Here is a 14,752-nt window from a genome sequence, read left to right on the forward strand (position 1 = left end):
GAGGTGAATCAAACGAAGCACATCAATGGAATAGGGTATTTAAATAATTTAATTTATTATCGTTGCTTTATGCTAACGGTTGATGAGCATGGTTTTTACTTATGGTAATATAAGTTTTCTTTTTGCGATTCAATATGATAAATTTAGATTCACTGTGAAATGTGCATAACATAATGTGGTCAAATTACCTTTTGTTGTTTCAATGCAAAAAGTGAAATTATTTTAAGGTATTTTATACAATGGCATTAGCTCCCAGTGTGAGGCACTTCGTAACTAATGGCCATAGCCGATGAGTGTTTTATAATATGTCTTTTTGGAGAAAAGTGAGACAATCTTTTTTTTAATTATCAATTTTACAAAGGATTTGGATGGGGACACTGTTCCACCCATCTGACAGTCGTGTAACACCTTAAAATACTGCAGATGCTGAAGAACATCCTGAATATGTTCAATGTTTGCCATATCCACAGTCGACGCCGTCCTTGGATAGTCGATAAACAATTTTTCAGATTAAACAAATGACGGCGTTTGTGTAAAATATGCGTTATCGATCGCATTTTTCGCGATAACGCGCGCAGATCGATCGACCAAGACTTTTGAGCAACGACTAATATAATTTTTTGGACAATGTCTGTCCATAAGTGACAGTGGAGTATCTAAGGCGTATCGGAGGCCCTAAGAGGAATGGAAGTTGGGGGCTCCTATCACATTGAATCTGCTGACCGGGAGGAAATGTTCTTTAAGGGTTCGGAACCCCTCACCAGCTCGGGGCTCTCGTGTCTGCGCACTACAGTATGCGGACACTCCGCATCGCCTTTGATCAGAGGACCTTTTGCAACCATTTCGAGATAAACATGGAGGAGGAGCGAATCCATGCCGAACTTTAGATAATTTGGAAACATGTGAACATTTTTCATAGCGTCTAAGGCGGGAATGCTACGCCTTAAGCCACCGAGAGATAAGTGGCATTTTTTTAGAATCTTTCAACGATTCTTTATAGGACTCGAGCAACGATACCTGTTTGAGCGAAACATGTTTTTCAATGCCATCCAAAGTAAAGATTTTTTAAACCAATACTTTCAGAGGCTCAACGAAATCTGCTAAAGTAGCAATTTATAGCTAAAAGGGTTTTACCATTGATAAAAAATACTGTAAATCTTAATACCTTCTTGCGGCTCGTCGGTTAAACCGCTAAAGGTAACCGCCGCAAGGTTAACGGATCCACTGATAGGGACTAGTTCTAGTCGACCAGGAAAAAGCCTATGTTTCTGATCCAAGTAGATCTGACAACGTAGCAAGTAAGTGCGCAAGAATTCGGCACCGGTCACCCCTTCGCGTGATCGATCCAAGCCAACAAAAAGCCATATGTTGTCGATACTAGTGAAAGCATATCGAGCGTAACTTTACTCGTTTAAGGTTAGATTAATTTCTATGATTTTTTGTAGTATATTGCGTATGAATACAACTCATAATCTGATATGTAAGAATGACATATTGCAGTTCTTCCTAAATGGGTATTGAGCCTAATTGAAACATAATGCTGATTCTTTTTGTTCTTCGAAACGAACAACGAACGACGTTGTTCGTTTCTGTCTGTCTGAGCTGTTCTTTGGCCAACAATTGTTCTTCACCAATATTTTTTTGAATTGGAAAATATTCATCAACATTTTTGAAATAGGATAAATGCAATCTTTATTTGTGCCAAAACCCTACCCTACTTCTCCGTCGGCATTGCTCGACCAACCGTTTTCGGCATCTTTTTGTTGGTGGAGTCTTCCAACTCCTTCGGTTTGTAGTAGTGAGGTGCAACCTCGAGCAACCATTTGCTCTCAATTTCGATGACCGAACGCATAAACTCTTTCGTCGTAAATACCAGCTCGTGGTAGAGCAACCATCGTGGTAAATCTTCGAACAGTGCCGAGTTCGGATGAATCATTACATCCTGGTTGTGCTTAACCGTTTTGTAATTGCCACCCTTGGAAAGGCGTGCCACGTGATAGAAGTAGCCGGCTGTAATTGCTTTACGAATGTTGGTCGTTTCCGAGACTGACGATACCATTTCAATCTCGACACGCTGCATCAATCCTACCAGCTGTTCTCGTACATCCCGGGCACGCTTCATCGAACGGTATTGGATGAAATTCTCGTAACACCACTGTGTACTGTAGTCCGATTCGACCCACTGGTTGTACACCTGCATCAAGCTCAGATGATCCCCGTGCTGGTGGTTAAAGTTTTTCCGCGCTGTATCCGCGTGAATGATTTTGTCTTTTGGACGGTAAAATATCGCGCCATTTACCGATAGCATCGCAGCGATCGTCACTATCTCTTCGGAGCATTTGTATTTCTCACTTGCGAGTAACATTTTTCCCATCATCGGATCAACCGGAAATTCGGCCATTCGTCGACCGAGCTTCGTGAGTTCGCCGTGGTGATTTAACGCACCTAGCGCGTACAGTTGCTCCAATGCAAGGATTAGAGTTTGATGTGGCGGAGGATCAAGAAAATCGAAATGTAGCAGATCGTGGATTCCCAGCGTTTTCAGCATGAGTACAGCATTTCCTAGATTGATACGTTGAATTTCGGGCACCGTATTATCTTCCAGCTCGTTATTGTAAGCCCAGGCCGTGTAAAGCCGAAAGCATTTGCCTGGTGCCACTCGTCCAGCCCGACCAGCCCGTTGGTTGGCGGATGCTTTGGAAATCGGAACCACTAGCAGTGTTTCCATGCCTGTGCGCGAGTTAAAATTGTTCTGCTTTGCAAAGCCAGGATCAATCACGTAGATGATATTATCGATCGTGAGTGACGTTTCGGCAATGTTGGTAGCCAGGATCACTTTGCGAGCATTTGGTGGGGTTGGTTCGAAAATCTTGGCCTGCATATCGGAGGGCAGATTGGCGTAAATGGGTAGGATGATTAATTCCTTAAGTTTAGATCCTAAACGCTTGACACGATCTTGCAACATTTCCTGACAGGCTTCAATTTCTTCCTGACCTGCAAATCAAGACAAAAAGTGGGGATTTAAGTAAGGGAACGCAAGACTGGAAATAGATGCTTAACATACCTGTTAGGAAGACCAAAATATCTCCCAGCGGCTGTGTGGCGTGTATTTGCAACACGGAAACCACACAAGCATCAATGTAATCTGCTTCTGGTGCTTTTGTGTAAAATATATCAACCTATAAAGACAAGTAAATTAAAAATTTTCGAATGGTTTGTCAGTTAGAACATACACTCACCGGATATCTCCGTCCAGGAATTCTAAAAATAGGAGCTTTATCGAAAAAATCAGAAAACTTTTCCGCATCCAATGTCGCACTGGATATGAGTAATTTTAAATCCTTCCGAAACCGGGCTATATCCTTCACCAAACCGAACAGAATGTCCGTGTGCAGTGTGCGTTCATGAGCCTCATCGATGATCATAACTCTGTACGTGGCCAGATCCGGTTCCGAAAGAAACTCGCGATGAAGCGTACCGTCCGTCATGTACTTAATGACCGTCCGTTCCGTGGTACAGTCCTCGAATCGAATGCTATACCCAACCTCATTCCCCAGCTTGACGCTCATCTCCTCAGCTACACGGGCTGCCACCGACATGGCCGCCACACGCCTTGGTTGGGTACAACCGATCTTTTTACCATCGTTCGTGAATCCCGCTTCATAAAGGTATTGCGGAATTTGAGTCGTTTTGCCCGAACCTGTCTCACCTTCAATGATCAGTATCTGGTGTTCGTTGATGGCTGCAATCAGATCCTCCTTGAACGGGTAGATGGGAAGTGATTTTTGCGTTTCCTCTATGGTCATTTTTTTCTTCTCGGCCTCACTTATCTCTGCCTTGCCATCCTTCTCCTTCGTACCACCCATCTGCAGGGCCTGGATGAAATCGATCTGCTCGTCGAGCAACAGCTCGTACTCTTCCTGCTGAGCGGCCCGTTCCTTTGCATCCTTCGAACCAAACTTGTACACAGCCGAGGCAAGCTGTTCCGCTTCCCATTTCTTCTGTTCCGAGTGTGGCATCCGTTCCCGTTCGTCCACCTCCACGTACTCCTCCGTTTCACCCTTCTTGACATCCTTCGGCATTCGGTAACGCTGGACGCGCTCGAGCTCACGGGCTTTCTCGTGCTCTTTCGCGATTTGGAGCAAATTTTTCTTGTACTCACGGTCCCGTCGCTCACGCTCGGTAATTTCGGCATCCGGGAACAAATACTCATCATCACGGATGTCCGCTTCGAGCTCCGCTACCTTGTCCTCTTTACGCTTCTCCAGATACTGTCGGCGAGACTGGACGCGCAGCTGGGGTAGCAACTTTTCCCGGTCTTCTGTTTCGAGCTTGAGCCGTTTGGCAGCATCTGCGTATCCTCTGTTGCCGGAAGATGATGCCACATTGCGCGTTTGTCCTTCGTCGCGTTGTTTGAGCCGTTTTGCAAATTCATCACGCTCTTTGAGATCACGTCGGCGTTCGGCATCTTCCTCGCTGCTATCGTCGGATGTTGACGCTTTGCGATGTTTGGAGGATTTACTCATGTTTATCTAAAAAGAAGGTTACGTTTAAATGAAAGAATTACAATGGAATTACAAGTGTTAGTTACCTACTACTTTTGTCTAGCACAAGGAAATCAAAAATTTGTCCAGCAGAACTGCACGGACCGGTGAAATTCTGTTTACAATATCGCGAACGGCTTGTGACTGTTGTTTGTGTACTTGCGGTGTTGCCAAGGTGAATATAAACTAGATGGTACATTCTGACAGTCAACTAAGGCTTTGCTCTGCCCTACATCGAACATGAGGAGCAAATACGACAATGTTGAAATGTTTGTTTTGCGTTCATGTGCGTTCAAATTGTCATAGGAGTGGCCCTGTGGTGTATACGGTGTTCAAACGACCAAGGTTCAAATCCCATCCGGACTGTCTCCCGTAGTGAGGACTGAATATCCAACTACGTGCTAATGGCAAGTCTAGTTAGCCATTCGGTCGGTGGTCGGTGTGACCTTAGAAGTGGTTAAGTCAAAAGGAAGTGTATTTCTCGTTTCTCTTCGGTCTTTCATTTCTATAAATAAATAAATAAATAAATAAATAACAAACTACTAGAGCAAGGCTTAATCGTGTTGCTTTTTGGATTACTGTATATAAACCTTGCTTCGTCCATGTCCCATTTTCTTAAAAAAAGGTCTCGAGTTGTGCGTACTTCCTCACCAATTAAAATTCATATTTTAGAGAGGAGCCGATATAGCCCTAATTACTTTGCCTGAAGTAGTACATGATAAGGGCCGAAAACATCATGCAAAAAAAAATTCACACACAAAAATAAACACACATATCTCGAGTAACATAAAAAATATACAATGTATTTCGTTTGTTTTTTTATACAAGCTTTAATTTAGCATGTGCCTCAACCTACAAACAATTGCAAGAAAACGAAACTATCGTTATTACACCAGCGATACCAATCCCGAGCGCTTTAATGCTGCGACCACTTGATGCTCTTAATATCCACTCCTTCCTGTACCATCTCCCACAGCGGAGACATCTCGCGCAATCGTGTAACGTGTTTGATGCACTTCTCCGCCGTATAATCCACCTCCTCGATCGTCGTAAAACGTCCAATACCGAAACGGATCGAGCTGTGCGCCAAATCTTCTTCCGTACCGATCGCCCGCAACACGTACGACGGCTCCAGCGAAGCAGACGTGCACGCCGATCCACTGGAAAGTGCCACATCCTTCAGCGCCATCAGTAACGATTCACCCTCAACGTACGCAAACGAAAGATTGATACAACCCGGATACGTATGCACCGGATCACCGTTTCTGATAACCTGCGGCAGTTCGGCAAATATTTTATCCATCAACCGCTTCGACAGGAACTCCATCCATCGGTGATCGTACGCCATCTCACGACTTGCTATCTCACAAGCGGCACCCAAACCGACGGCCAACGGCGTTGGTACGGTTCCACTTCGCAGGCCTCTTTCCTGTCCACCACCGCTCTGTATCGCTTCCACCCGAACGCGTGGCTTGCGGCGCACGTACAACGCTCCGATACCCTTTGGACCGTAGATTTTGTGCCCCGATATGGACATCAGATCGATGTTCATTTTGTTCACATCGATCGGTATTTTTCCAATGGCTTGGGCGGCATCCGTGTGGAAGAACACTTTCTTCGCTTTGCACAGGCGTCCAATCTCGGCGACCGGTTGCTTCACACCGATCTCATTATTTACCGTCATTACGGATACGAGTGATGTTTCCGGAGTGATTGCTCGTTCCAGCTCTTCCATGCTGATTAGTCCGTTGGTTTGTACCGGCAGGTACGTCACGTGGAATCCTTCACCCTCCAGCGCACGGCAAGAATCCAGCACGCACTTGTGCTCGGTCTGCGTCGTGATGATGTGCTTTTTCTTCACGCCATAGAAACGCGCAATGCCCTTCACCGAGATGTTGTTCGATTCTGTTGCACCGGATGTGAACACAACCTCCTTTGGATCCGCACCAATAAGGGACGCTACCTGGGAGCGGGCCTTCTCGACAGCTTGTTCTGATTCCCAACCGTAAGCGTGCGTTCGCGAGTGTGGATTTCCATAGTAAGCGGTCATGTATGGCATCATGGCATCAAGTACTCTTGGGTCCTGGGTGAGGGCGGGATGGTAAAAAATGGAATAAAAAGGGCATTAGACCGATTTCGCATACGATTGCATTGGAAATCGTAGAATTATATCCATATCACTTGAAATAATTCGCAAACAATCACGGCGTGTAAATCCGGTGTACATGACTGATAAGAACGCGCCGATTAGACGACCATCGATGCATCGGTGCATGCGTGTCGTCATCGTGCGGATTCTCCTTCCGGGTTTCTTTCGCGGAGGTGATTAGGCGCTTCCATTATCTTTGCACGTACTTACCAACGATGTGGTCGCTTGAGCATCCAAGTAAAGTGGCCGGCCGTCCAGTACTTCATCTTTGATGTTAAACTGTTTGTCTGATGAGAAAAAAGGGATAAAAATGTTTTTTCATACGTTATTTTCATAACATTACGCATAAATTAGCTCATACTCGGTGTGGGAAGGGATGGAATTGATTGATCTTACCGGTGCTGTAATGCCGTGTCCGTCCTGCTGTGCTGCGTAGTACTTGGAAGGTCAAGTATTTATCAACAGCTTTGCGCGACCAGCGAGACAACATTTTAGCAACAAGCGTACAGATTGAACTAAACCGATGAAAATACTAAATGTGCCGCAAGTTTTAACCAGAACCAGAAGTGATGTGTTGTTATGTATTTTGTGTTGTGAAGTCCAAAAAGGTTTCTCTTGAATCTCTCCTCTCTCTTGCTTGGTGTGTCGTCGCTTGCTGCTCACAGCATTGTGCAATACGTCCAACTGACAGCTTTCCGATCATCCGGGTAATGTAAATAGTGGCTGTATGGATGTATCAAAACAGAGCAAGGTTTTCTATAAATTTATTTACATAAACTAGAGAAATTATAACGGGGGCTTGTAATTCTGCGTTAGTTTTAGTTAAAGTGCGTTACGATTAGTCAATACCGGTTAAAGAATTAATGAATGCTGGAGATTTGTTTTTGTTTCGATGAAATTGATTGCATCAAGGTGCAAAGTTGCTCCTGGCTCAATGTGTCAAACGTTGCGTCTTTCTTTGTTAATTTAATTTATAAACACGGGACAAAAATTCACCTTCTCGTCCGGTGGCGGGGGAAAATCCATCTCAACTTCCTGGTTTGTTGTGCCTATTACGTCCAGTAACTAAATTTTCTCGTTGGACGGAAGCTGATAGGAGCGCACGGTTGCAAGTGGGTGAATCATAAATGGCGTACAAAGCATTATAGCTCCTCCGGTTACCCTCCCACCATTACCAGAGCACTAGCACCCACAATCGTTGCCTTTGTTGTTTATGTTTTTGGTGTATTTTTTTCTGTGCGTTTTTTTGTTGTTTCCCGTTCTCGTTTCGAATAACATCGTCTAGTGCATACTGTGGTTGTTGGGCGTAGCACAGGGATGGAGAACAGAGAATCTATCGAGGACGATCTCGATAGTGCGACGGAAGCGTTCGACCAAAGTACGTTGAGCATAAAACACCAGAACAAGGGCATTGTGCAAGGTACATACGATTTTCGTCTATTCTTGGACATGAGGCGAATGTGATCTTAAATACTAAAAGTCCCTACAAAATTTAAAAAAAATCTTGGAGATGGGTAATACCTGTCCAGTGGCTACTTTCGTTTCATATCCATCACCATTATATGTTTAGAACACAAGACAGGAGTTGTTTGCTGCGCTTAGTCACAAGGCTTTTGGAGCCACAAACAGTTCTGATTCATAGTTCAATGCATCGAGGGCTTTCTTCAAACAGTCAAGATATCGTTTATCAGTCTTTCGATTGTCGTTGGATCGCACAGGGAATAACCAAAATGCGACGTACGTTCCCTGCTCATACGAGGTTCGTTTCTTTTGCAGATATATGGCAACGTCCCACAAGAAGACCCCTTCCACCGGCGGGTGATGTGGTGCTTTGTTTCGAGATACCACTTGCCCGCATCCTGCCCACGGTTGGACCTGGTGATGGTTCGTCCAGTGCCGGCAAGAAGTACGTGATATACGAGGTAACAGTTCGTAAGGATGGTCCCGGTCCGGACCCGTATCCGACCAGTGTCGAACGACGATACACCCATTTTCTAAAACTGTACGAAGGTTTGCGAAAAGATCATCCAACCTTGTTGCAAACGGTCACCTTTCCAAAGAAGGTGCTGATGGGCAACTTTACCGCCGAACTGATTGGTGAACGTAGTGCCGCGTTCGAGTGCTTTCTCGATCATATCGTATCCGTGCCTTTGCTGCGTGATTCGGTTCATTTTCTGGAGTTTCTGCAAGGGGATGAACTTCGTAGTGCGTGTCAATTACTGGACGAACGGCGCAATGAGCTGGCCGTACCGCTGTTGGAGAATTGTTTCCGTTTGCTGAACAAGATCTTTCTGGACAAGTCAAAGTGTGTGCTGTTGCTGTTGTGCCGCTTGGTGACGGCCTGTACCACTTCCCCGATACCTCATCCGTCCGCGGAACAGTGGGCCGAGCTGGCTTTACGCCGCTACGAGCATGTGTGCGATACGGAGCTGCTGGTGCTTTACATTCCACTGTTGCAAACGTGTTTGCATCTTTGGTGGCAACGAGGGCGGGATCGCAGTCTGCTCGAGACACGCTTAAACGAAATGGGCAAGCAGGGTATTACGGTGAAGGGTGGACCGACCCTTGCCCAGGCCATACATGCGTTGGATCCGCGGGCTGAAACAATTTGAAATGCAAAGGAGAGAGACAGATGGAGCAACAAGATATGAGAACTGTGGAGAAGCGAAAGGTAGCAAACGATCATCACAAGTGCATCAAACAAACATCACAAGTTATGAGACTAAACCTTTTCTTCTTAATTGTATAACTCTGCTAAGCTTAACCTATTTTATGCATTTGGGTTGTTTTATACATTAGTTGATAGCCTTCAAAATACCGCTTTGCGGCGTGTATTGAGTCTCGTAGGAAACGCATTTTATTTTCTGAACAATCGTGATAAAGAGAAAAAGAAATTTATATTACAAAATTTATTTACTACGACATATTCGAATGTTGAATTTGAAAGTTTCGTTCGTTTTCGCTTGCTAAAAAGAATTGTAGTGTTTAGCTTTCAAGATTATTTGTCATGGGTTTGTCCAATTTTATAAATAAATTATATGCAAATGCATTGCTCTTTAGGTAATCAATTCAATTGAAAGTTTTGAGAATGCGCCTAGGGGCCATTAATAAAATGCGTAACGCTAAAATTGGGAATTTTGATCTCATAACCACTATCATAACGAAACGTTATGCTCTAAGACTTCTTTTTACAGAAAATGATTGCGTAAATAATTTTGAAACGCAGCTGCACAAACAAGTTTGGAAATGTTTTAAATTGACCCCATGTATCTAAACTTTAAAAAGTGGATCAATACATATATTAAAACAACAACAAAAACAACGTGCGATTTAAAAAATTGCCGCTGCAGCAGCGATTTGTCATTTTCGCCCGGCCGTTGTTTGACATATACCGTTCGACCAGCAGGTTCCCTACAGTTGACAGGTGCCAACTTTTTCCCAACAAAAAGCAACAAAAACAAACACCTGATTGAATTGTTTTAATGTGTCGCCGACGACGAGGGAGTACGAGGGGGGAGATAAACATCGGATTTTTCTCCACGGGGCCGTGGACAACCATCGTCACCTTCCAGCAACAATAGACCGCAATAGATATACTCTACGACCCAGTGGAAGTGTTAATACTTCGCAGTAGAAAATTGCAACACCGTCCAATCCTTCCACTTCCCAGCACGGCCCTTTTCTGGTCAAGATCTATCTCGCTTACGAACCACACACTCACTCGCTTCTCTCCCCCCCCGTCCGTGCAGATGTGTTTCTTCCGCAAGCCATGAGTTCATTACAGTAAGTATTCCTATTTGGGAGGAAATGCAACGACGACGACGGTGCGACAGAGATCTGATTGTTTGGTTGTACTTATTGTACGTTATGGTTTTCCGTTTTCCTTCCGGTTTTTGTGCATCTCTCTTCGGCTCGTATCTGCTGCTCCATCATGCGTTGATGCCGTAGTGCAAAAATAGAAAACATTTGCAGGCTCTGTTTGTCCGGCGATGACACTTTGGAGTCTATTTTTGGTGATAGTGGAAGCGATGAGCTTCAGACGATAATCTACGACTGTACATCGATTAGGGTGAGTGATCGAACGGTCCACGATCGTGTTGACGAGCCTGGAGCAGCGTGCCGCGCATTGAACTGAACGGTCGCTATTTTTGTTATTTAATGCACTTTTTTCGTTAGATACAACCAAAGCTGGGTCTTCCGTCATCGATTTGTAGTGCGTGCAAGTCGAAGATTGAAAACTTTCACGAGTTTCGTGAACGGTGCCTACACAACGATGAGTACCTCCGCACGACGTTACAGTTGGTTGTGCCAAAGCAAGAACAGGACAACGAGTCCGAGGAGGAGGACGACGAGGAAGAGGATGTGGATATTAAGCTGGAACCGGAGGTACTGTTGGACGAGCAGAGCGACGTAGATCCGAAGGAGGACGATGAGCAAGAGGACGACATGATCGTCGATAGGAACGATAACAAAATCAAACGCTCATCTCTGGGACAGCCGGACGGATTGGACGGTCAGCAAGGGTTCAATTCCCACGAACCAGAACCGGACGAATGGGATGAGGCCGGTTCAAACGACCTAGATTCCGTTGGCAACTCTTCGACGGAATCGTTCAACTTCCCCTACCTTTCTCCTGACCCAACGTACGGTTCGTTGCTAAAGTGTGAATTTTGTTCGCTGGAATTTTCCGTACTTGAACAGTTGAAGCGACACATCACGAGTCACAAGGAGGAACGGATATTTCAGTGCTACTACTGTCCGAAGACGTTCCATTTCGCGAAGAACCTTAACATGCACGTCGAGTACATCCATTCGAAGGCAAAGTACACACCGTCCCAGGTGGCTAAAATGATTGCCCGTCAACAGAGTCTAGTCCATAGCAGTAGCAGTAACAATAGTACCGTGAGCCAGAGTACGAACGGTGGGCTAAGCCCGCTATCACCCTTGCTGGACACTAGCGATTGTTTAAACAATAACACCATCCCAAGCAGCACTGGCATAATGGATGCCGGCGCTGGCTTAAGCCTTAACATTAACCTGAACGGAAATACAAACGGCTCGTCGGGCTTGGGACGAAATTTGAAACCGATCCGATTGCCTGCGGCCCTCGGATCGTCCGGAGCAGTGGAAGGAAGGCGCGGTTCTTCCGTACAGTCGATCGGGACGTCCAGCGGGCACGAGTGCCACGTGTGCCACAAGAGCTATGCCGAATCGTCCGCGCTGCGGCAACACATGCTCGTCCATACGGGCGAAAAGCCGTACAAATGTGATATCTGCTCGAAATCGTTCTACAACGCAAGCACGCTTAAAACGCACCAGCGAATCCACAGCGATCACAATCCGTACCGGTGCGGCACGTGCACGAAGATGTTCGACAATGCGCGCAGTCTCGAGCTGCACCATCGCACGCATACGGGCGAAAAGCCGTACGCGTGCGATGTGTGTTTGAAGAAGTTTTCCTGTTCCTCGAACTTGAAGCGCCACAGGAAGCTGCATGATCGCGACTAAACCCATCCGGTGTACCCATGAAAAAAAAAAAAAACTTCAAATACCCTATTGACAAAGTCTGCCAATTAAGCAATTTTTTTCCTTAATAGTGGATATTAAGGCAATTTTGCCAATAGGGTAAGGTTGAAACGATATCTGAACTAAAACGATGCCATGCGATCTGTGTTTGTATGGGTGCGGTACTGCACAGCCCAAGCAACAGTGCAAATTGGAAGCCAAAAAATCCGCACCAGATAGAGGCAGGATACACCATCACCACCACGGACACAGCAACTTAGATTTACGAGCTTAATGTGGCATTACCATCTTCCGGTAGATCGACAGATTGTACATATAGATAGGTGCTTCCGAGAAGAGACGAGTGCGGCACATTCTGAATCTCAGCATAAACAGAACATTGACTGTGCATTTATATACACCACAACGAGTAACGACGAGCTGCTGTTTGTTTGTAGCGACAGTATGCAAATCAGCAAACACTAATAACCCTAACGAATGTGCGCCAAATGGAAAAGATTTGAACCTGTTAAGTCCCGCTGTTAACATTTGTTGTTGTGGAGGAGATCAATCGTATCGTAGTACGCATTCTTCCAGCTTAATTTGTATATAACCAACCTGATCGTTGTTATTTTTGGCAGCAGCATAGCAGCAAGGGCATAGAACAGAGCAAAAATCTTTCAGCTAGGAAAATGCCAAAATACAAACAAAAAATCCGACTACATAGCGCAAACAGTTAAAATCGAACACTTTCGACCTATCAAAACGAGGTATATAAGTTAAGGAAAAGTTGTTAAAAAATTAACCCACAATCGTTAACGAACGAAAAAATCAAACAAACGCCGAGCTTATCCCGAGAGCGCTGGTAAAAAAAAAACCATAACGAACGCCAATGAACGCCGTATACTAACCGTGATAATAGTTCCTTTGCAGCCAAAAAAAGAAAAAGCAATGTTAGAGAGAAAAGGAAGAGAAACAGTGTTGAAAGAGAAAACGAAACCGTTAAAAGCGGGAAAAAAGGTGGCCAATTTGTATTTTGAGCTTTATGTTCGTTGTTTGTGATTAGGCTTACGATTACTTTAGCTTTATGTAAAAATGTGCTTCCTATCGTTTTGTTGTTCCTATTTTTTTTTGTTATACATAAAGCTAACCAGCATACTGCATATGATGTACGTGAGCGAACGATGCATTTTGAACGGGCCATTAATCGAGAAAAAAGGGAAAAGTAAGATTGCTTTTTGGATCTGAGAAGCGAAGTGGTTCAACAGTTAGAGATAGTAAGTTATTGTTCTAGTCAATTTGCAACCCGTCGATCGGTGTAGCTGGTAACACTGTCCACACAATTAAATGAAAACGAAAAGCACAGATAGGGAGCCGTACATCGCAAGTGCAGCATTTGCTAGGTTTCTGTTATTTTTTGTTTATTTTTAATGTTCTAAAACATTTTAATTTTATTAATTGCGATTACGTTTGGTTTTAATTTATATCTCCTTAACTATCCGCGCTCGCCAGGCACATCAGGTGCCAATCAACTAGTTAGGCGTGGCAAGGAAGGCGATAAGTAGGATCTGTTGCGTAGCGTAATACAATGACGCCTCTTTAATAAAACGAAATCAATGGAATGAAGCTGAAAGTCGTGGTTTTGGCGTAGTAAACTAAGCCGGAAAGAAATCTTTGAGCAGTACGAAAATCTATACGATCGATTCTAATTATAATTCTGTTACAAGAATTCAACTTCAGATGCAGATATTGTTGGGTATAGTTTATATTGTTGGGTTTGGACATCAGGAGTCCCTTTCCTTTCATGAAGAATTAGGAAAAGGAATATTGGTGTTTCAGACAAGGACAAGAACCTAGAACTTTAGGATCAAAACCAAGAACAACGGAATGAGTGGTGTATAAATTAGTTCAAATAGTATCTATCTAGGTGACTTGAGTGTCACAAAACTGGAAGGAGGTGTTTTGTAAGTTAAATTGATGTTAGGATTTTTTTTACAGGATCAGATTGGAACGGATCAAAATTTCTGGGGTGCAAAATAACTGACAACCGACGGGGAACGGGAAAATTTAATCCTGATGGGAGAGGCGATGATGGCGGCGGTCGTCATTACCGCGGTTCCCCAAGTCCTATTCAGATCGTTTCATCGTAGCGAAGACTTACAATCCAATTATGTGATTATCAATGTGAGTAAGTCATAAAACTGTGATGTCCCCGGAACACGGCACCTCCAATTCAGCTCATTCAGCTCTTAGACTCGTTTTTTGTTGCAATCCGTAATCAACGGAAACGAGAAAGTGGATCGTCTAGCTAACAGAGGTCGGCTTCGTCCAGTAGAAGTACACAACACCTTTTCCCGCCAAGATGTCATCCGCTGTACCAACACCATATTTTCCCAAAGCTGGAACACCACCTGACACATGGTAACAAAGTCTAGTCTATCAAGCACAACACCGCATCATGGGAAGATACCAAATCCTACCATCCCAAACGAGTCCTGTCCCGCCTTCGAATAGGACATACACGTCTGAACCATTCTTGCATCCTCAACAAATG

General features: G+C 44.5%; 7 protein-coding genes across 8 annotated transcripts in view; 5 read left to right on the plus strand and 2 right to left on the minus strand.

The window, feature by feature from the left end:
- LOC126565624 (NADH dehydrogenase [ubiquinone] iron-sulfur protein 6, mitochondrial) overlaps positions 1–14,752 on the plus strand; it is a 384,330-nt gene that overhangs the window by 157,698 nt on the left and 211,880 nt on the right. The gene's annotated exons all lie outside the window — the stretch shown is intronic.
- Positions 1–14,752, plus strand: part of LOC126565024 (uncharacterized) — a 494,010-nt gene that overhangs the window by 155,554 nt on the left and 323,704 nt on the right. The window lies entirely within an intron of this gene.
- LOC126564579 (probable 26S proteasome non-ATPase regulatory subunit 3) overlaps positions 1–14,752 on the plus strand; it is a 561,792-nt gene that overhangs the window by 121,718 nt on the left and 425,322 nt on the right. The window contains exon 2 of one of the 2 annotated variants that reach the window (XM_050221656.1): positions 8,663–8,675. The exons of the other annotated variant lie outside the window; for it this stretch is intronic. The gene's annotated coding sequence lies outside the window, so the exon portion shown is untranslated. Of the gene's footprint in view, positions 1–8,662; positions 8,676–14,752 lie in introns of those variants that run through there. 2 annotated transcript variants of the gene reach the window in all.
- LOC126564065 (pre-mRNA-splicing factor ATP-dependent RNA helicase DHX16) lies at positions 1,715–4,526 on the minus strand. The gene is made up of 3 exons (XM_050220979.1): positions 3,240–4,526; positions 3,065–3,179; positions 1,715–2,994 (listed from the first exon to the last, which is right to left on the minus strand). Exons 1-3 carry the CDS (start codon positions 4,524–4,526, stop codon positions 1,715–1,717), a joined length of 2,682 nt encoding a protein of 893 aa, XP_050076936.1.
- Positions 5,335–7,194, minus strand: LOC126564695 (cysteine desulfurase, mitochondrial). Its single transcript, XM_050221785.1, has 3 exons — positions 7,090–7,194; positions 6,904–6,980; positions 5,335–6,627 (listed from the first exon to the last, which is right to left on the minus strand). Exons 1-3 carry the CDS (start codon positions 7,181–7,183, stop codon positions 5,461–5,463), a joined length of 1,338 nt encoding a protein of 445 aa, XP_050077742.1. The 5' UTR covers positions 7,184–7,194; the 3' UTR covers positions 5,335–5,460.
- On the plus strand, positions 7,960–9,305 carry LOC126565091 (sorting nexin-21). Its single transcript, XM_050222230.1, has 2 exons — positions 7,960–8,113; positions 8,470–9,305. Exons 1-2 carry the CDS (start codon positions 8,011–8,013, stop codon positions 9,303–9,305), a joined length of 939 nt encoding a protein of 312 aa, XP_050078187.1. The 5' UTR covers positions 7,960–8,010.
- The window catches only part of LOC126564595 (zinc finger protein 596-like), a 394,155-nt gene continuing 389,826 nt past the window's right edge, over positions 10,424–14,752 (plus strand). Inside the window, exons 1-3 of the mRNA XM_050221673.1 lie at positions 10,424–10,476; positions 10,642–10,762; positions 10,870–12,212. Coding sequence (XP_050077630.1) covers positions 10,463–10,476; positions 10,642–10,762; positions 10,870–12,201 — 1,467 coding nt within the window. The 5' untranslated portion in view covers positions 10,424–10,462 and the 3' untranslated portion in view covers positions 12,202–12,212. The remainder of the gene's footprint in view (positions 10,477–10,641; positions 10,763–10,869; positions 12,213–14,752) is intronic.

This window comes from Anopheles maculipalpis, chromosome 3RL (genome assembly GCF_943734695.1).
Source record: "Anopheles maculipalpis chromosome 3RL, idAnoMacuDA_375_x, whole genome shotgun sequence".
Classification (NCBI taxonomy): Eukaryota; Metazoa; Arthropoda; class Insecta; order Diptera; family Culicidae; genus Anopheles; species Anopheles maculipalpis.

Bases quoted from the DNA above. Each gene is read 5' to 3' on its own strand.
- LOC126564695 (XM_050221785.1), bottom strand. From the start codon at position 7,183: ATGTTGTCTCGCTGGTCGCGCAAAGCTGTTGATAAATACTTGACCTTC. The intron at 6,981-7,089 runs GTAAGATCAATC...TTTTCTCATCAG, and splicing joins GACACGGCATTACAGCACCG to ACAAACAGTTTAACATCAAA. The intron at 6,628-6,903 runs GTAAGTACGTGC...GCCCTCACCCAG, and splicing joins CTCAAGCGACCACATCGTTG to GACCCAAGAGTACTTGATGC.
- LOC126565091 (XM_050222230.1), top strand. From the start codon at position 8,011: ATGGAGAACAGAGAATCTATCGAGGACGATCTCGATAGTGCGACGGAA. The intron at 8,114-8,469 runs GTACATACGATT...TTTCTTTTGCAG, and splicing joins GAACAAGGGCATTGTGCAAG to ATATATGGCAACGTCCCACA.
- LOC126564065 (XM_050220979.1), bottom strand. From the start codon at position 4,526: ATGAGTAAATCCTCCAAACATCGCAAAGCGTCAACATCCGACGATAGC. The intron at 3,180-3,239 runs GTGAGTGTATGT...TTGTCTTTATAG, and splicing joins TTCCTGGACGGAGATATCCG to GTTGATATATTTTACACAAA. The intron at 2,995-3,064 runs GTATGTTAAGCA...CTTGATTTGCAG, and splicing joins TATTTTGGTCTTCCTAACAG to GTCAGGAAGAAATTGAAGCC.